The sequence below is a fragment of the Sinohyriopsis cumingii genome, chromosome 13, assembly GCF_028554795.1.
Source record: "Sinohyriopsis cumingii isolate HCF-2022 chromosome 13, ASM2855479v2, whole genome shotgun sequence".
Taxonomy (NCBI): domain Eukaryota; kingdom Metazoa; phylum Mollusca; class Bivalvia; order Unionida; family Unionidae; genus Sinohyriopsis; species Sinohyriopsis cumingii.
This window is the reverse complement of record NC_142973.1, coordinates 70,499,561-70,522,325: the sequence shown is the minus strand read 5'-3', so window position 1 is coordinate 70,522,325 and position 22,765 is coordinate 70,499,561. Positions and strand designations below refer to the sequence as shown.

At 36.0% G+C, this 22,765-nt stretch overlaps 1 protein-coding gene across 1 annotated transcript; it reads right to left on the bottom strand.

Moving 5' to 3' along the window:
- Positions 1-740: 740 nt before the first annotated feature.
- LOC149785802 (tetraspanin-9-like) lies at positions 741-21,393 on the bottom strand. The gene is made up of 8 exons (XM_089979737.1): positions 21,270-21,393; positions 17,568-17,654; positions 16,895-17,086; positions 15,415-15,489; positions 9,352-9,435; positions 7,052-7,186; positions 4,998-5,081; positions 741-4,024 (listed from the first exon to the last, which is right to left on the bottom strand). The coding sequence occupies exons 2-8, from the start codon at positions 17,634-17,636 to the stop codon at positions 3,962-3,964; spliced, it is 702 nt and encodes a 233-aa protein (XP_089835863.1). The 5' UTR covers positions 17,637-17,654; positions 21,270-21,393; the 3' UTR covers positions 741-3,961.
- Positions 21,394-22,765: the final 1,372 nt, after the last annotated feature.

Sequence of the window (22,765 nt, the reverse complement as noted above, 5' to 3'; positions counted from 1 at the left end):
TTATGGATTGTTATTGACCTGCTATAAAATGACATTGAGTCAAGAGGAAACTTGTCACGTGAGGCCTCCAGCTGTAGGTATGTTGGTTGTTTTTTCAGTTGCATATTTAGCACTTTATTTCATTCAGAGGAAGATGGGTTCTAAGTGCCTTTTCCAAGGAAACACAGAGGCATCCAAACCAGGCTGGTCCAATTGGGTTTCCACCTTTTGTTGAACAATTGCTTGAGCTGAGAATTTTCAAATTAAAGATCTTCTACCATTGTCATAATGTGGTTATTTTGCAACAAATATGAAATGTACTTCACTTTGGTAATAGCAGAACCCTGTTCAAATTCACACTGTTGCTAAAATGTCCACATGACGTCACCAGATTCTCCAGTACTATTGGTAAATGGTAAAATGTTTATTGTGGTACAGTACTCGAAAAAGGTGTCATAAAACAGATTTATCCAAATGCTCTGCTCATAAGCATTTGAAAATCAATTTAAATCTTTTATCTGATGATATTCAACTTTTCATGATGAAAAATGGAAAATTAGGAACAAATTAAGCTACTATAAGGTAAGTCATGTTTTATCATTAAATGACTGGTTATGCCCATTTAATATACAAGTGTTTGAAATAGGAGCTGATGCAGCATTACAAATGTAATAAATGTAAATCTTATAAGAGATTTTGATGTCATAAACATCAAGGTACATCACAATTAGTATATATATATATATGAAACAAAAACAGCATAAAATTAAATACACATTTTATTTGCTAAAGAATTTACTTAAGTATCTGATTTGAAATATATTTACATACTAAATGAAGTGTACAAAATATATTCAAAATACTGTACATGTGAATTCTATACAAAATGAAGATGTGTGTCACAATTTGGAGAATAAGAGATTCTTATTAAAAAAAAGTTACAGTGTTTTCCAGTGATTAGCCCAGGAGGACAGCATATAAACATTCTCATCAAGATGGGTCTGGGCTATCATCAGATAAATACGGTAAATCAAGTATTTCAATTAACAGTACTGAAACTATACAACTTAAAAAGGTTTATCACTTGACTGGTTTTGCATTTCTTTAATAAAAATTAATGACTTTAATAACAATATGATACAGCCATATTATCAAAGATATCTTTAGCATATGCCAAAAACAATACAGCCATATTATCAGACAAAGATATCTCTAGCATATGCCAAAAACAATCATTAAGAAAAGGATGAACTTGCTATTGGATAAATAGGGAAAATCAAAGAAATTCAATTACTACAATAAAATATCCTTTTGTCTGACTTTTGTGTTTGTTACATGGAAATGAAACATTTGAATTCTTATATTTTGTACTTTAGATACTCAATTATAAATCGAGTCCAACTGTACACAAAAATAATGCATAGGCAGATCAGGGTCTGTATTGTTTGTTTTACTGATTACTCCTTGTAAACTTCAGAGACCCAGATCTGCCAGCACATTATGCAATGACAGATATGAGTCTGTGTAGTTTGCAGCTGGACTTGTCTTGATTATGCATCGTACATAAAATCTTTGCAAAAGAAATTAAGCAGTATTAATTTTGATTCATTGGAATCGTTTTATTTCCATAGTAATACATGTGTCACTTAATTGTCATGACATTTTTATTATATATTTTTTGCCACATCATTGACTCTCTTATCCAGCCTGTTATAATGCATAAAGTTTTTGTTAATTTAACAATGACAAATCTCAGTAAATGTCTATACATCTATAACATGATAATATTGAAAATGTAAAGGCAAAGAAAGCATACTGACATATAAATAAACACACACAACTGTGTACCACTTTGGCAAGGTTTATAAGAGACATTCTTATATGTAACTGTTGAATCTATTTTCTATCTAACATAAATGTAAACCCTTAAGAGAGGGCACTCCTTTGAAGAAGAGACCCGACCCTGGGTGGCCAAGTGGCCTAAAACATTTGCCTTTACAGATCACTATTACATCTCATATTTTCAGGGTGTGTTCAGGTCTCAGATCAGCCAACATGGGTATGTGAGAAAGCTTGCCAGAAACTTCCCCTGGGTCGGTGGTTCTTCCAAGAGTTTTCCTGGGTTCTTCCTCCACCAGATATACTACCCGCCATGTATAGCCTATCATGTGCTGAAAATAACATTAAACTCACAAATGCAAAACAAACATATGAATAAACAATTGTAAATATGGGCTGAGATATAAAACCCTAATGCTAAGAATGAACTACACATATTTTTCGGCTGGATGCAAAGAAAAAGTTTGATTTGAATGTTTTATTGCTCTCAAAAAGTTATGAACCTGCTCCTTTTCAGAGCCAATAGCAGTAAGCAGTTAAACAGTAAAGAGAACTATTCAATTTTTTAAAATAAAATTTCTGACCCAAATTTAAATACATTTTCTACTCAGTCTGTCTGGACTACTTACTATTTTGAGTGATAAAAGTTGATGCTTTCCACTTGAATCTACATCAGTAACATCTTAAAATCAAAACCTTTTTAAAAACATATAGGACAGTGAGAAAGGGGTAATGGAAAATATGTTTGGAAAATAGCCAGGTAGATGGTCTAGCAGGTGGAATGAGCTAATTTCAAAGGTAAGTCACATTTCCAAGTCAATGGGTGAAATTTTTTCCTCATCCTGTGAGCATTTGCATATTCTTCCATGATGATGTTTGCAGGCTCTATTAAAGTTTAAATCACAATGGTTCAGAATCAATTCACATACACAAAGTGTCAAAGGGCAATTTTCACTTGCTAGCCCAACAAGGAGTATGCAAAAATGGCCAAGGATTATAATTTGTTTTATTTATCATGTAAAAAGACAAGCTGTTTGCATCAAATTTCACTAGCCCAACAATGACTTTTAGTTGTCTGGCCTCAATGGGATAAGGAATTGTTGTTGCCTGAGACAGAAACAACATTATTATAACCTTTACTGCATGTTTCAAGCATGCAAGTACAATCCACACTTGTTCTACACCCCAAATATCCAAACTCTGTATCAATGGGTATTATTTACATTATTTACCTCTAACAATACCATTGTATAAAACATGTACACTAACTTGTATGTGTCCTGCTATGAGAACAACAAGAATTTGATGAATGAAACTGATGAACTATTTAGGATTTCATACTTTTACGTGTTAGATGAGGTCCTTTGTACCATGTGACTTTCTTGGCAAAGTTCACCTTTCTATGTTGATGACATGTGATGTCATTTTTGTCTGAAAAATCATCCACAGGCCCATGAACAGCAATTTGTCATTATTTTCATAAAAGGTCTTTAACAAATTTTCATTACAAAAGTCATTTTGTTAACATTACAAAATGTGGATCGTGCCTTTTTATGTTGTGAAGACAACAAACACCAAAGTGTCTGTGAAAATTTGTCCTCGATAAAGAAAAGTTGAAGATGATAATTATATGATGAAAAGGGGCTAATTACCATTTTCTTTAATTAGCAGGTGTATTTGTATGAGAACCTCTGAAGAGACAGATTCACTATTGGCAAAAGACAGGTGATTACCTACATGTTAAACGTGGATTTATTACAAACCATTTTTTTGGTCTGTTAGACTTTGGCTTCCAAGTAGAGATTCTATATGGCTTGTGTTAATCTCCCATCTTGAATTCAGTTTGGAAGAACTATCATAACTGCAATATGACTTAAGTCGTTTGCTTAGTTTTCTGGTGTGACTCAACAAAGCAAATAACCAACTTGAATCTTTTGAAAATAAGAATGTAATCACACACATTCTGTGGATTCTCTCTAATGTAATCAACTAAGTTCTCAGTATTACATACGACTCATGCAGCATGGGTGTTTGATAAATGACTGTTTGTGAAATGGGGCTAAAAGATATATAAATGGTTCCTTGGTGGTACTGTGTTTTAAAGAAGCACGGATGTTGACTTTCTGTTGTAGACTTGATTCTTCTAAACCATTTGATCTCTCCTTAGACAAATGACATAAGCTAGTGAAGTTCCCAGCAGAATGACCTAAAAAAAAGAAGAATTATCTATGCATTGAGTTTTTTCTTGTCTAGCATTTTTGTCAGGTCAACAATCCTACTGTTCTAACAAGAGAAATTCAAAATACCATTCGTCTCATATGTGTCAGAGATCAAATTCAAAGTTTGGAATCATGTCGACAAAAGATAACTGTATTTTCATAAGACTATGTGAAACAATTTCATATATGACTGTCCAAATAAAAACTTAAAAAAAACCCCCATACAAAGTCACAACCTCTTGCTTTCTCATGCTAGATTCCATTAACAGATCTCAGCATTTGTCTAAGAGAAGTAACTTTGTGAAAACCATACTTTTCTCCCATTGCCATTCAAGGTAACAATTCATAAACAACGTTCACCAAGTGATGCAAATGTTTTTCACAAAATACTGATATGCCTGATATGAAAGGACTGTGGAAAAAATATGTCATGAAAGAAAATTATTCAGGACCACAGAAATATTAACATAAAAATTCTGCCGACTCGTGTAAAAAGTGGTCTTTCATAATATTTCCACATAACTGACTAACCAAGATTACTTAACTCTAAAAGTTCATAAAGAAAAAAAAAAATACACACCCCAATGCTTGAATCAAGTCATACAAAGACCAACAATGAAAATCTTGACTGGAGTATAATTTCTTTCATCTCTGAATGGGATGCAGGAGTGGCTCAGTGGTGAAGGCACTGAACATATGACCAGAAGAGAATATTCATTTGATTCCCACCATCAAATCAGCCCCAAAATGGCATTTCTTTGGGCAAGTCACTTTACTCAACTTGCCTTGGGGTGATATAACCTTTAAAGTGTTGCTGTGACATAAAGACCAACCCAATCTAACCATACTGATAGGTTCTGGCATTTAACCAGTCTGAGAGATTACAGAATGAATCTTTAGGAAGAAAGGCTAAGCAGTTAGGTAATATAAATGTTTTAAGTTGAAAGGTTTGTAACCTACCTGTAATACACCTAAAGCGATCCCAGCAGCACCAAGCATGTAAAAGTTGGCTCTAATAAGTTCTTTTCCTTTCTCATAACAGCCCTGTGAGAAAAACAAAACAACTCTGTGAGAAAAACATAACAGCCCTGTGAGAAAAACAAAGTTCTGCATCAATAATAATGACAGCATGAAAGAAGTCCATCAACTCCCACAACAAGGGGAACATACATCTTAACAAAGCAATAATTATGTGTAAATTCCTAGAAAAAAAATTAAACTGATGGGCAGGAAGTAAAACGCTTCTGATACAGTGTCAGGTTGGAGTCACATGTACACTTTGTCAGTGCAGCCCATGAACCATATTTTGTGTAGTGCATCATACACAGAAAAAATGGTTCTTTTCAAAAGTTTGAAAAGTTATTTGCCAAATAAGTAAAAATTATTTTTGGGTACTGGCATTGCATGAAAAATAAAAAGACAGAACCCCAAAAGATCTATATGACCTATGACACTTGCCAACCTACCTGTACTAACAATGTACAAAAATTAAGTTTATTTTCACTCAACTTTATCACTCATTAAAATACAGATTTTTTTTATACCTATTTGATGAAATATATCCATTATTCACTCATGTCAAGCAAATATCTCTATATAATTGTTGTCTCATTTTAATACATGTACTTCTACTACTACTGCTACTACTACTACTAAAAACAATAATAAATACTTTATTTTTCAGTTAGTTATAATATTCTATTCTCCTCTAAATCCCTCAGGATACACTAAGTATAAGAGCACAAAGTGTCTATATGATGTGAATTAACAGAATAAATTGGTGTGCATATATTTCAGTGTTTACAATGAAACTGCCTTTGAAAATAAAGGTCAAACAATTTTGCTTGAACACATTTAAATTTCTGATCTAATGGTTTTTGGGAGTTCATTCCTTGGAATAGCACAAGATTAAAACAAATGATTTTTGTATTTCATCATAAGAAATGGTGTTCAGTAATGATCATTTATAATATTATGACTCTAGATCTTAAACTATATTGTTGTTGTAGGGTTTAACACCATTTATCAGCACAAGATAGGCTATACATGGCAGCCAATATAACTGGTGGAGGAAGAACCATGGAAAACTCCGTGAAGAACCATCGACCCACGAGAAGCAACTGGCAAACTTTCTCACATACCCACATTAGCCAAGCCTGAGACTTGAACCCACGCAGACAGAGGTGAGATGACAGTGATCCAGAACGGTGAGTGCTTTAGACCACTTGGGGACCCCCCTTTAAACAATGTAACAGACAGAAGTGAAACTAACAAGTTTAGCAATATCAACAATTAAATTATTTTTCAAGTTACAAAGTGCAAATTTATGACACATTAACCGTAGTGTGAATTAAATCCCAAATAATCCTAAATGTCCTTCCTGCCACAAGTTCAAAAGTAAAGAATGTTCCAAGTGATATCCAGAAGTCTTTCATCAAACATGCTACAACACAACTAAACAATCATACAGAATGCTGACAATTAAACTCTGACAAATTTCATCAATATCAAACAGCATGACCCATGTGGTTTATATAAAACATACAATCAAGGGATTAAACTGTGAAGATGATACAGAATTAAATTTAGCTAAGAAATCACCAATATCAATATCAAATTTGCTTGAGATCTAATAATAATTCCTCAATGTGTGGAAATGAATGTGAGGTGGATGGATGGAATGATGGAAGAAAAGATGGACAGAAGGAAGAAAGGATGGACAGACAGGCTCAAATTAATGTTCCTTACTGTATATAAATAACCTATGCAATCTTGGATTTCAGCCAAACAAATGGTTGCTGAAATCCTACACAAAAGAAGACCAGTTCATTTTATAAATACCTGCAGTAAGGGGGTTGAAAGTTCAAATAACTGTCTCAACTTAAAACTTTCAAAAGCTGAGATAAAATTTCAGATGGCATCCTGATAACAATTATGCCATCTCCAATGCAAAGGTGATAATTATGCCTTACATTCATATAATATTGGCAATACAGAAGTCTACCATGACTTACAATTTTATAGGCAACCTCCCCACCCTGATCTCCACACCGAGGTCCAGAACAGCACGAGTTGGGTATCGCATTTGGGTTGGCAGAGTCGGCATAGCCAAGCCAGTCTGTATAGTTGTTCACACCACAACACATTTCCTGGATTACAAAATATTTAAAACAACTCTAGAGATGCAAAAGTAAGTTCAACAAAATAGTGGGGATGAGAAAGTGAATGAGCTAAAGGATGATCAGGTCAATCATATAAAAGAAAGTATCTTTACAAAGGGATTAACAGCGTTATATTTGTGGATGCTAATGGTACTTTTATTGTAAACTGGGTTTTACTAGTGATATGTCAGCGAAACATGAAAAACAGATACTTGCAATAGTAAAACTGATTTAGCATCAAATCTTTAAACACATGAATGCTACCTCCATTCAAACATACTTGTCAAAATGTTTAAAACAAACCCCAGCTGAAATGTAATTCTCCACTGAACTACATCACTGCAAGAATCATGAAGTATGACAATGGTATCCTAACTTCCAACAGTACATCCTGTATTTTACTGCAAATTATGGCATTTAACCAATCAGAAAGCATGTTACACTTCCTGGTCTATAAAAAATTATCTTTTCAAGCTATAGCATATACAGGTGAACATTTTTTCTACATGTCCCTCCCCCCCCCCCTTAAAAAAGTGGCAAAATGCAATTTTTTTAAATATGGCATTTGGTTTCCAACCAGGGACCCCAGGAATGGGTCCTAACATTCACACCATCACATGGGCAACCTATCTTGTAAGTTTTGTGAATTTCCACCCAGTGATTAGACAGATGTCATTACAGGCAGATAGATGAACAGATGGAGGGTACCACAACAGCATGGCGATATTCAATTTATCATTATCTGATGTGGGTCTGTGGGTTGTTCCATATAATACAGAAGTTTTAACACAGGGAAACGTGTAGATACAATGATTAATATGGGCAACAATAACACACAGATGCACTTACTGTCAATGTTACAAGCACAAAGAAACCCTATTAGTCAAGAAATTTTTATTACCACTTTGTTCTCTTGAATTAATCAGGAATATTGATTAATAAATCAATGAAAATATCTATTTAGGAGATCCTTCGTCAATACATATTTTACAGATTCTACCTTCTTTGTAGCATTACAATGATTTTCATATATTTTACCTTTTATATTTTATTTTATAGGAACACAAAAAAAAATTATTCGGAAGGGTTTATCTTTTTTAAGATATTAGCATTTTTTTTACCTACCTCTCATTATATTTAGTGGTGAGATGACTAAACAAACTGACTGAAGATTGGTCAAAAAAGCAAAAAAACTAAATAATTTGATACATGATTATCAGCCATAAATTATAATTGAGAAAAGTTTCTTCTGAAAATTTTGTTTTTACCATTTAATTTTTATGGCATCACAACCAACCATGTTATATCAATGACAGACCATTTGAGTCAGATATTCTTATTGATCATTGATTAAATGCATCAGCCAATCAGATTGTCTGAAAGTTAACCTGGTGACAGTGATAAAACCAATCATGTTATATCAATGACAGACCATCTGAGTCAGATATTCTTATTGATCTTTGATTAAATGCATCAGCCAATCAGACTGTCTTAAAGATAACCTGGTGATTGTGATAAAACCAAGAATTCACGGACACAAAGTAAGGTTTTGAAGCATGTGAAAATGACTTTTTTTCCATGAAAAATATATAAAGTATATGATGAAAATTGGTGCTTGATTGGTACTGATGAAGCAATGAGCTCTCTCTCTCTCTCTCTCTCTCTCTCTCTCTCTATATATATATATATACTGCCATGTTGATTATAAAATAATTAGATCAATTACATCTGAATAAACAAATCTTCATTCTGAGCATTATTTTAAAATACATTTCATGGTCCCATTACTAACTAGTCATTCAATAAAGACTGTGATCAATGCCCCATTAAAGAATCAAATAAATACTTCTATGTGCAAATCCATGATACCACTTGTACCTACCTACCAAACATCATACAGGTACAGAAATAGGTCACAAACTATCAGAAGTAAATCGTAAACCATAGTCAGATATGCACTGCAAGATTGTGCCATTTATTGTAGAGAAAAGAAAATGTGAACTCATGTATGCTATATTACTGGACTGACACATCCCCATCCCTCTTGTCTGCAAATGGCAGAAGGGGATGGGGGCTGGATCTGACATTCATTAATCTTTTAAAATTTCTTAATTTATTTAAATCAATTATGACAGTTTTCAATATCTACTTGCCTTTGACTGGACATTATCCCAAGCCACTTTTTTATTGGGATCTCTGAGGCCTTCCATTAGTTTGGACTGTAATTTCGCATCCAGCTTGCAACAAAAAAGAAAAAGATAAAAGATATGCATATGTATGCGTATGTATATAGTATAACTACTAACATGGTTTTAACATTTACATATCCTAAAGAGAGCATCATCAACAATTGCTTTTAATTACTGGAATAGTAATGCCAGGACTGTGCTCAAGAAGTCTCACATTAGGCTGACAATCTGACTTTATAAGCTGCCAATTTATGGCAACAGGTGTCATGAATCAACAGTCAAGAAATGTAGCTTGCCAGTAGTGACACATGCAAAATTTCTTTTACAGGTTAAAGAACTTGCATATGTAAACAGAGGCTTGGTGAACTTAGATACAGCGTTAATTTACAATGAATGTCACAAGTCTGATATGGACTAAGACCAATTTACTTGATAAAATAAATCAAATATACAGGTTGCAAGAGTAAATAATGTCTACAATATATTTGTTAAATTTCACAGAGGATGGCATAAAATTGGTAATTTAATGCTATGCCAATTTGTTACAAGCATTTGTCCACTACAATGAAAATTCCATGAGAGGAGAAGCTTTTCATACTGACCTATTTTCTTGTGTACTAATTGTACATAATGTTAGCCTTGTTAAATGCAGTCTTGGCTCACTTGACTAATTCCAATCATGTGTACTAACTGTACACAATGTTAGCCTTGTTAAATGTAGTCTTGACTCACTTGACTAACTGATTCCATCTTGTGTAATTATTGTACGTAATGTTAGCCTTGCTAAAACCACTCATGGCTTACCTGAGTGACTAATTCCATCTTGTGTACTAACTGTACATAATGTTAGCTCTGCTAAATGCAGTCTTGGCTTACCTGAGTAACTGATTCCATCATGTATACTAACTGTACACAATGTTAGCCTTGCTAAATGCAGTCTTGGCTCACTTGACTGACTGATTCCATCATGTGTACTAACTGTACACAATGTTAGCCTTGCTAAATGCAGTCTTGGCTCATTTGACTGACTGATTCCATCATGTGTACTAACTGTACACAATGTTAGCCTTGCTAAATGCAGTCTTGGCTCATTTGACTGACTGATTCCATCTAACTGTACATACTGTTAGCCTTGCTAAATGCAGTCTTGGCTTCAGGGCCGGCGCTACCATATAGGCAAACTAGGCAGCCACCTAGGGCTCTGATTTCAGGGGGAGCATTTCTCCAAATCAACAACAGTTTTGAAAAATAAATAAATAAATTTCAGTTTTATTGAGGGTCGTTTTTTGTCCTGGTTTATTTCATACAGGGACAAATAATCGAGTAGATTCAGCCTGACCGAAACAAGCAAAATGAGTGAGTGAAAATCGTGCGTATACAAAACTTTCAGGACGTAATTACGTTCGTGTGTTTTTATAGGCCACGAGTTTTTCTGTGGAATTGCGTGTATACGAAACCTTCAGTTTGCCGCAGAAAGAAAGGTCTGGGAACATTTGCTATGTTTTGTATCATCATTTTGACCCTGTTAAACTGTCAAAGTACTGTAAATTGCAGACTTATTTTGTCAAGTGTTTCACTGGTTAATACAAGTCAGTAGCCAGAGAAAAGTCTGTCACAAGTACATGTATTGTGCTTATGGAAGTTAGCGATGCCAAAATGATCATCTAATCACCTATCGTTAAAGCACCATGCACAGTCCAGCATGTAAACATAGTTAATATGTGTCGGTCAGCCTGAAAGTGGTAGAATCAGTGCAACAACTATTTTCAGGTCAACTGAAACAGCATCGATTATTAAAGCCTACTTCTTACCGGGCTTGACAAATTTATATTGACTGTAAGTAGACCTATATAATCTATAAATATATCTGTATCATCAATTCATACTGAAATGGGAGTGGGGATGTTGTGTTTTGTGAACCGTAACAGACCCTTAATCCCTAGGCCTAGGCTTATACAGACAATGGCGTAACCAGAGGGGGGCAGGGTTTATACATTTTGAAATTGATATTTTCTGGGGGGGGTGGGGGCGCCAGAATCTAACCTTGCCTAGGGCGCCAGATAGTCTGGCGCCGGCCATGCTTGGGTCACTTGACTGACTGATTCCATCATGTGTACTAACCATACATACTGTTAGCCTTGCTAAATGCAGTCTTGGCTCACTTGACTAATTCCATCATGTGTACTAACTGTACACAATGTTAGCCTTGCTAAATGCAGTCTTGGCTCATTTGACTGACTGATTCCATCATGTGTACTAACCATACATACTGTTAGCCTTGCTAAATGCAGTCTTGGCTCACTTGACTAATTCCATCATGTATACTAACTGCACATAATGTTAGCCTTGCTACATGCAGTCTTGGCTTACCTGACTGAGTGATTTCTGGACACAAATATTATAAGTCTGACATGGATTTTGTATATCAGGGGTCAAGCTAGACTTGAAGTTTAGGAAAAAGTGACTTCTTCTTTTGAAAGAACAGGGAGAAGTGAGAGCACATCAGGGAGAAGGGGGAAAAGTGAAAGCAAAGCAAGAAATGAAATATATAAGTGTGTTCTCTTATTTGAATTATGCCCTCTATTCTGAGTATCCATATTTGCATTTAGCACTGGATAACATGTGGAAATCGAGCAGTGATAGCTAACTTACTCAGGCAAGAGTTAAAGGTGAATCAGCTATCAAAACACATGCCTGTGAATGTGCAACAGTTTGTTTTGTTAGTGTAATTGATATATAAACTAGGCCTAGCTACTGATGGCTTGATGAATACATTTTGCTACAACACAACACTAGAGCTTATCTGGTTAAAGCGAGGGGGCATCTAAAAAAGTATGGTCAGTCAAATTTCTACCTTTAAAAAAAATCACAGGGCAAAATCGTTTTCACTTTCCTAACAGAAGGCAAAGTTTACATTTGTTAGGCAACTTAGTCGCCCACTTCACCTGGTAGTGTGACCCCTCTATATTGTTCAGCTCTTTTTTTGTCAATAAATGGTTCTAGTATACAATTCCTTTTATTGTCCTAATAATCAACACTAAAGTGATCACCATTTCGTAGAGAAGAAATACTTGTTGACAGAATAAAAAGTAACAAATTTAGATAAATACTGGGTTGATGAGATATGAATTTTCAAATATTCCTTTCTGAAATCCTCAGCTTAAAGTCCACCAGCACTCACCAGTTGTTTCTGCTTTTAGGCCAGGTGTTGTGTGATGTCATGTCATGTCCCATAATCATGGAGGATACAAGTGGAAGAGAGTTCAAGTGAATTTCTTTTCTGCCCTAATTTAATGATCTATATTTTTCATGAACTTTCTTCACAGTGGACAGGGTTGTACAGTTTATAACACTGGTCAACAGTGAAATCATTACTGACTTGAAAAGGCCCTAATCTGTAGTATTTTGGTGTGCCGAACACGAATATAACCGTGAAAAATTTGTATTGGCTCTCGTTTTGAAGATATTCATATACCTCATTTTCTATGTTTCACTGTGTAAATTTCTCCAGTAGGACTGCAGCAACATCCGGAATAATGATGTAACACTGCATAATACCATCATGCTCACATCATCCACAGTTGATTGCATCATTTTCTGATGCAATGCAATACTAATGCCATGCGGCTGCTGAAGTAAGTTGACGTCAGCAGTGTACTATACATGTGTAGGCCTATTATACTAATGCCAGGCGGCTGCTGAAGCTGACGTAAGCAGTGTACTATATAAAGCCCAATCAGATAGGTTCAGCATTTAAAATATTTTAGATGTTGTGCGAGACAGTTCAAGCTACTGTTACATAAAACTTATTATTTTATCCATTTACGTACAATAAAGAACAGTAATGCCTCGAAAGTGTGTTAATACCGCGGACAATTTTTGCTATATTTGTGGGGAAGTGACATTTGCCAACCAGAAGAAAAGTATCAATTCTCAAGTGAAGAAGGCATATCATCTTTACTTCGGATGCAAGGTTGGTGACCAAGACAAGCCTTGGGCTCCGCATATATGCTGTGCTACATGTACAACACAGCTTTCACAGTGGTTGAATTGCAAAAGGTCATCAATGCCGTTTGCAGTCCCAATGGTGTGGAGAGAGCCAAGCAACCACCTAAATGACTGTTACTTCTGCTTGGTTCCTCCTCTTTCCGGCGGAATAACGAAGCGAAAGAAGTCGAGAATAGTCCACCCAAACATTCCGTCTGCATTGAGACCAGTTCCACATGGTGAGGGACTTCCTATTCCAGAACCTCCAGCAGAATATTCTCTTGATTCATCTGACGAAGACAAAGGTGAGTCGACCTGTTCTTCTCCTGGTCCATCAGCATGCAGTGATCCAGATTTTCACTGTGGTGCATCATCAACCCCACACAGAATAACACAGGAAGAACTAAATGACCTGATTCGTGATTTGGACTTATCAAAGAACAAGGCAGAATTGCTAGGATCAAGACTCCAACAATGGAATCTTCTAGAAGAAGATATCACAATTACTGCATATCGAAAGCGCCACCAGCAATTGGAGCCTTTCTTCAGAAAGGAAAGTAATCTGATATTCTGTTCCGATATTGAGGGCCTCATGAATGCTTTAAAAATCACTCATGACCCACAAGAATGGAGACTATTTGTGGACTCTTCGAAACTGAGTCTCAAGGCTGTGCTTTTGCACAATGGAAACATTCTTCCATCTATTCCAGTAGCGTATGCTGTCCACATGAAAAAGACATACGATAACTTAAGGCAGCTACTGAATTCCATTGAGTATAACAAGTACAGCTGGCACCTCTGTGGTGATTTGAAGGTAGTTGCCCTTTTAATGGGACTGCAGCAAGGATATACAAAATACATGTGTTTCTTATGCGAGTGGGATAGCCGAGCAAGGGAAATGCACTACATGAGGAAGGAATGGACTCACAGGCAGAATGTAGCCATTGGAGAGAAGAATATCCAACACCCAGCTCTGGCTGAGGCTCAGAAAATCTTGCTACCACCCCTTCACATCAAACTAGGTTTGATGAAGAACTTCGTGAAAGCCATTGACCGGACTTTGCCAGCATTCCGATACCTGCATGAAAAATTCCCTCGACTCAGCGAAGCAAAGATTAAAGAGGGAGTTTTTGTGGGTCCTCAGATTCGAGAGCTTTTCAAAGATGACCAGTTCAACAACTTGCTGGAAGGTGACGCAAAACAAGCATGGAATGCTTTTCGCCTAGTTTCTACAAACTTCCTCGGAAATGTTAGGGCAGAAAACTATAAGGAACTAGTAGAAGACATGTTGATGAAGTATAAGAAACTTGGCTGCAATATGTCTCTAAAGATTCACTTCCTTCATTCCCATTTGGATTTCTTTCCTAGCAACTGTGGTATTGTTAGTGATGAACACGGCGAACGTTTTCATCAAGATATCGCAACAATGGAACAAAGATACCAGGGAAAATGGTCCACTACAATGCTGGCTGACTACTGCTGGACACTCCTCAGAGATGCTCCCGTACAAGAGACAGGCGAAGAAATCTAAGATGTAGTCAATGACTTGATTTTTTATAGGTAGGCTATTACAGTTGACCTTTTACTATTGGAATGCATTTCGTTATGTAAACATTAATTTCTTGCAGATTACAAAAAAACTAGAGCCAATTTTGCAATTTGACTGTCATATTCGTGTTCAGCACATAAAAATTGATAAGAATTGACTAATTTTATTTCAGTAACATGACTTTTGTAAAAATTTGTTGTCCAGTGTAATTTAAAAGTGGTAACTTTTGTAATTCTGATCACTTTGAAACTTAATTATACATCCAAAAACTATGAGATGTATTTGAGAAGTTGAAAGCAGTTTTTCAACAACAAAAATCTCTATTATTCACATTTTGTCTGTCAGATTTTAAATAACAAGTTATTACTAAAAATTACAGTAAAAAGCATTTGGACAAGATTTAGTTATGTACAATAAAATACATGTAATGGCATAACAGATGCATCATGGTCAAAGTTTAGATAGTTTGGATATGAGCATGGAGGTCTTACCTGACTTTTGTAAGTTAATCCAATAACTCCAGCTGCTATTTCCAAGGCCAAGATTACACAGACACTGATAAAGTACTGAAAACAAGGGGAAAAAGTCATGAAAAATATGGTATACAATTTAACATGAGGCCCATGTGGGAAAGAGAATGCTCACCTGCCTGATGTCTGCCTAATAGCAAATGTAAGAGCAGTTTGCAAAGAAATCTAAGTCAGTAGGATGCTTTCTGTTGAAATTCTTCCACTGCTGTAAACTTAATGTGTTATAAGAACAGCAATTTTAAGGTTTCTCTAGTTTTGTATCTTCTTCCATATTTGTTAACAGACTACTTATTAATACTTGCTAGTATTTTGTACTTGATGGACACTTTGTGTTGTCTATGATATAAATTAGCCTATACTTATTTCTTAATTTCAACATTATTTTTAGATTTGTAATTCACTAAAAGTAATATGCTCCTAAAAGAACACTTGTGCTTCAAATAGACATCAGTCTTACACTGACACCTAATTTAATATGTTGTTGTTGTTGTTGTAGGGTTTAATGCCATTTTTCAGCACACGATAGGCTATACATGGCGGCCAGTATTAATGGTGGAGGAAGAACTTGGGAAATCCCCAGAAAGAACCACCGACCACGAGAAGCTCAAGCTTTCTCACATACCCACATTGGCTGAATCTGAGACTCGAACCCATGCAGACAGAGGTGAGATGGCAGTGATCCGTAACGGAAAGCGCTTTAGACCACTTGGCCACTCAGGCCCCCCCCCCCCATTTAATATTACCACACTGAAGCATAATACACAGATTTTGTAGAGTCCTCAAAACCACTGTCTCAGTGTTTAATCAGCCCCAGTCCCACAATATCTTATCTCAAAATAAGAATCATAGCTCTTTACTCCCAAATTTTATTTCCAAATATCTGCTTTTCTCCCCAAAATGACTGACCCAAGCCATGTTTACAATCACAGACACATTTTTAAAAAAAAACAAAAAACATTTCCTTAGTTTGGGAAACAGAAAATGTTTATTACATGTATGCCAAAATAAATGATTGTGTGTAGCAAACACTGATTTTCTATGAAACACTGTGCCTGTCAATGACTTCAAAATGAAGGCAGCTAATCAAAGTATTTGTCATACTGCTTGCGTGTAATGCAACCCCCAAAACAAACAAAAGCAAAGACCTAGATCAAATGTGACAAACTGTGTTGGTTGATCAGGGTCTACACTGTTCATTCCGATTATAAGACTGTGTGCATGTATATCGTGCAATCCTCAAAACAAAGAAAAGCAAAGACCTAGATCAGATGTCTCAAATTGTACCAGTTGATCAGGGTCTACACCATTCATTGTGATTATAAGACTGTGCACGTATATAATGCAATCCTGAAAAGAAAGAAAAACAACAACCTAGATCAAATGTCAAAAATTGTGCCAGATGATCAAGGTCTACACTGTTCATTCTGATTATAAGACTTACTGTGCTTAGCAGACACTTATTTTCAATCCAACCACCAAGACAGCCAATGAAAGCAACAATAAAGACAATAATTCCTGCAGCTATCATCAGAGCGGTGGCAGTGTTATAGTCGTCTGCTTTCAGCAATTCCAGGTATTCAGAGCCACCTATTTTCAGGTAACATCCAATAGCAACCATAGCTACTCCCATCAGCTGAAAAATGACAATAATTTTAGAAAACAACAAATAAATATTTTAAAATTCGACAAATGAAATCAACATTAAAATTTAACATTTGGAATAGGCTAATTTTATACTGTTATACAATCACAATCATATGATTTATGTTGTTACACTCATACATGAATATATTTATATTGTTACAAATCATAATTTTATATTTTTACACTAACATTATGCATGCCAAGTTAGACTGTATATCAAAAATACTACCCTTTGAAAAGATATGAAGTTACTACGAGTACAAATTATTCTATTTATTTTTAATAGATTCATTTTTTGTTTATTTGATTTGATGATCATGTGTTCAAAATACTACATCGCACTAGTTATATTAACACATGGCTATATGGTCTATATATAACTGTGTGTGCATGTGTGTGTATTTTCACCTTTGCAATGCTTCATTTGATGTTTTAGTTGAGAGAGAGAGAGAGAGAGAGAGAGAACTTACAACAAAGAGGGCGTTGCAGAACAAAAACACAACTCTAATCACAAAGGTTGCACCTGTTGAGCTGGTCATCTTGGATCGTTATGGAGGCTACAAGAATTAGAATATACATACAAATCAAGGTTACGGTATGTAGATTGTATGGATAAATTTGAACATCAAAACTTAAAAGTTAATTTCTGATTTTGAATTTTAATTTATTATCAAATCACTATTTTTCTTCACAACTTGGTAATCCATCAACATGATGAAAACGGTGCTCAATTTAACATTGTCGCCCCAACGCAGTGTCTGAAAAATGATATAAATGCAAAACCAACAAATATGTGCAATGGATGAAAAGATAAGTCTCATAATGTTGTATGGCATAACAACATAAATAGGTCATTAAGTGCCAGGCAATTGGAGCAATGTGTCTTGTTCAAGGACACACCACTAAAGTTGACCTGGGCAGATCTTATGGCAGGATTCGAACATGCAGACTTTGGTAGAAAGTCCAGCATGCTAATGGGCACTAAGCTGCCAGGCTTCTGCCTACATTAATCACCTTTTATGATATGTGGGGGGGCATATCTGCAGGTATACATCCCTAAGACCACAGGGGGACAGACAACTGTAAAATTATATGCCCTACCAAAGTTGTTACAGTGAGGCACAATAAAAATCATGAACTTCCATACTTTCTTGGATAATGTTGCTCCTTACTATGTTTCAATTTTTATCAACCAATATCATAAATAAATGCTTTAGACTGTGTTTGGGGACTGCAAGTGGTCAAAGGCACTCACCTCTGCTGATCATCATCTCACCTTGGTCTGCTTGGGTTCGTGTCTTGAGTTTCGCTTATGTGGGTATGTGAGAAAGCTTACCAGTAGCAATACATGGGTCAGTGGTTCTTCCTGGGATTTTGCCAGGTTCTTCCTCCATCAGATATACTTCTTTTATGTAAAATCCTCTGTCACTTCTTTGTGTGTTTAATGCCCAGTTTTTCAGCACATGATAGGCTATTTATGGCAGCCAGTATATTTGGAGGGGAAGGAACCAGGAAGATGCTTGGAAGAACCACCAACCCACAGGAAGAACCACCAACCCACAAGAAGCTACTGGCAAGGTTTCTCACATACCCATGATGTTTGAGCTGAGACTCAACCTCACATAGACAGAGGTGAGATATGTGGTTTATCTGTAACGGAAAATGCCTTAGACTACTTTGTCACCCAGGGTTCCTGTTCAGTGGTGCTATAGTTGTTTGCACATGGCATTGCAAATGGTAACAGGTGCTGCATCTAAAAGTGCATTTATGCAAACATCCTAAGGAATGAATATGCAAGATTGTTTTAGATTGTGATGGGTTTCAGTAATTCCATACCATTTCTTTTCCCTCTTTTACAAACATGCAGACATTATGGATTCTATTCACCTTTAGAAGTTCAAGGCTTTCATAATGTTAATATTCTTAAGCCAAGAAGTTTGGCCAGATATTAGTATAACTGTCCATGATTGATATCACTTGAATAATTACATGCATTGTTGTAGTGCAATCATATATAGTTTTTTTTCAAGAGAAAATAAAACTTTTTGATAAAGGTAAACAAAATCTTGAAGACAAATTATTAAATTAGTTATTGCCCAGCAATCAGCCGGGAGGTTCAAGCATGCAAACCCTCTGCAAGGAAAAGTGTTTGTTAACACGACATCAGTTTTAACATTACAAGGGTCTTGATCCTTTCAGGGCGAGTTAAATGTATACTCTATGTTAAAAAGGAAAATAACTACAGGAACTCTGTCTGTTAGTGGTGCAGTTTTCATTAAAACATTTCTTGATGCAGCAACTAGTACCATTTGCAATGCCATTTTAAGTCAACTATAAGAGATACAAAACCAATTTAACTTGTCTTGTCACTGTTGCTAAGCAATCAATGTTGCCTAGTGATATGAAATAATACAACCTGCATGATCAATAGGTGTCTTTCCTTATGTCAGATGCAAACAACACATGATCTTAGTTAAACAAACAAAAAAGAAGACATATTGCAAAAATCAGTTTCTTTGTACTATAGACCATTGATCTACTGACCACACAATTGAGAGGACTGCCTTTCTTGTATCCAACATAAGCAATCCACACTAGATAACATAGGACCAGTTTTCTTGAGTCCCTCAGACCTTGACCTTTTAACTTCAAAATCAATTCGTGTCATCCCTGTCTCACAGCCAAGCTGTCTGCAAAGTTTAGCCAAAGCATATGATACAGAACTTAAGTTGTTTTGTGTAAATTGTTTTTATTTCTTTCAGTCCATGTGTGTGACCCTAATCTCTGACCTTTTGACCTCAGAATGAGTAGAATAACTATATGATGGCTGCTGATGATAGAGGGCATATTTGCTTGCCAAGGGTTGTAGATCCACCTTTGGCATATGTAGCTAGAAGAAACAGGATTACTGTTCCACGATCTGATTGGATGCAGCTGAAAGACCTGATCCAATCAAAATACTCATTAACTGCCTCTGTCAACATTAATTACTTCATTTCAGTTTATATGATTTAAAATGTTTACACAAATTTTAATCAAGCATGTGGACAACATGACATCATGGAGGTCAACAAAATGAATACCTAACAGATGTAACCAACTGCATAAGTAACTGTCAATTAATTATGCTTTCTATGGACTGGAACTCTTTCATCCACAGGTACTTGTTCAATAAACCATGTAAGCTAGTTACATATACCAAAGGCTCATGTGAAACAAAGTGAACAGTCAACCCTTGATAGCAAAGACCCATTGTGAGTAGATCCTGATACCAATGAACAAGTTAATGATTAGCCCTTTCCATTAAAATTCCATTTAAAACAGATTTTTCCAATTCACAACAGCTTTTGGGATCAATTTGTCCATTAGTCATTCAAGCAGTAAAGAAATCAAGAAACTTTGTGAATAACTACACAAAACAATGATCTAGCTTGTTTACCATTTAAAATTGTTGAAATGTGGATATCAGCTGGATCAAATGAGTAATTTTATGGCATGGTGGCAAGAAATGAAGGCATGGTAGCAAAACCCCACATGCCATAAATACCTGTTTGACATGCTGATGCCATAAGGGACTGACACCCCACCTCCCAAAATTAAAATCATTTGTTTGTCATGTCCTGATGAAAGCCTCGATTTCTTGGCAGTGGTAATCGCACGCACGCACACACACACACACACACACACACACACACACCTGTAATACTTTCATGGAATTTGATTTTCTGCCTTTGTAGAGAGCTGGATCATCATATTAGATGGCTGTCTTCAAGGTGATTAATGCTTTAATCGCGATTTCGTGAGAGAGTTCCAGTTTGAGGCCAGTCATGCCTTTCCTCCTGTGATATTGCAACATACATGTAGATAAATGGGAACTATCACTTCATTCATATTGCTCATGATGTGAATTCTTCATTGTTTGAAACTGGGCTAAATATTATCAAAGTCCATTTTGGCCCACGAAGTCTCCACTAACACACCTATCCAAAGTGTTCATCATTATTTATATTTATATTTAATGCCATCGGCACGGTCGGGTATCAAAAACATAGCTCTGGCAAATGAAGATTCTCTTTAGTTGCTAAAAGAAAATGACTCGACAATTTAAAATGAACTGCTGTCCTTCACTGACTATATGTATATATAAAATACATAACATTACGGATACTTACCTTTCAATCAGGACACAAAAATAAATCCTTCTTTCTATCCCCACTTATTGACGGCGCCTATACGTGTTGGGACTGTTTGACGAAAATAGAATCATCGCATACTACTCTTTCACAGGCAAAAAACCTGCCAAACCAGTTTTATAAATATCCAAATCACCTGAGCGTCAGACGCGTCGTCTGCACGTAACTAAACCGTGAAGTCAGATTGTCGCTCAACTGAGGAAAAACAACACAACACCCCCCCCCCACACACACATATAATAATAATAATAATAATAATAATAATAATGAGGACTTTGTATAGCGCCTAATCTTTAGAAGCTCTAAGGGCTTTACAACCTTAGACAACACCTATAAAATAAAAAACATATAATGATAATATATGATTACAAAAATAAACACCATGAAATTAGAAAACATTAAAAATCATGCTGAGAATATTTAAGGTAGGAAACATTATTAGGTCTTTCAGTTTGTTCTTGCAGTCGAAATAAGTGAGTTTTGAGAGCACTCTTGAATGTGACCACTGTCTTTGTGTCTAAGTTCAGTGGGCAATTCATTCCACGTTGCTGGGCCCTGGTATGCAAAAGAACGCTGTCCATAAGACTTTGTTTTCATACTTAGAATAATGAGTATACGATTGTCAGAAGAGGAGCGTAAGTATCTTGCTGGTGTGTACACATGGGTGAGGTCAGACAGGTATGTTGGACTAGAGTCCGACAGTGAAACGTAGCACAGAGAACACATTTTGTGTTTGATTCTGGATCGAATGGATAGCCAGTGTAGGGTACAGAGCAGCCGGGAGGTGTGCTCTGATCGTGGTACTCTAAGTGTGATCCAAGCAGCTGTGTTTTGAACTTTTTTGAAGTTTCTGGAGCAGATATTGAGATGAACCAGACAGAACTGAGTTACAATAGTTCAGTCTTGAAAGTACTAATGAACACACAAGTGTTTTAGTGGCATCAACTGAAAGATATTTGCGAATTGAGCTGTTGCGTCTCAGCTCAAAATATGCAGCCTTGCATATGTTCATGACATGTTGGTGCAATGTGAGAGTACTGTCCAGAGTAACACCTAGGTTTCGTACTGATTGTGTGAATTTAATGTTGGTGTTGCTGATATTTATTGTTTGAGGTAAAGGATGTGAATGAGAAAGTCCTTGTGTTGTGATCATAATGGCCTCAGTTTTATCATCATTCATCTGCAGCTTGTTACATGTCATCCATGATTTCGTATCAGAAATGCACCTCTATACACCTTGGATGGTAGCATCAACTTCAGTTGGGTGGCTAGATTTGTATATTTGGGTGTCATCAGCGTACAATTGGTGCGACACTAGATGATGATCTATGACACTTGAGAGCGACTGAGTGTACAGAATGAAGAGAACAGGTCCAAGAACAGACCCCTGTGGAACACAACAACATAGATCAATTGGGCTGGAGTGTATTCCATTTGCAGATACAATTTGTGTCCCGTTGACGAAGTAGGACTTG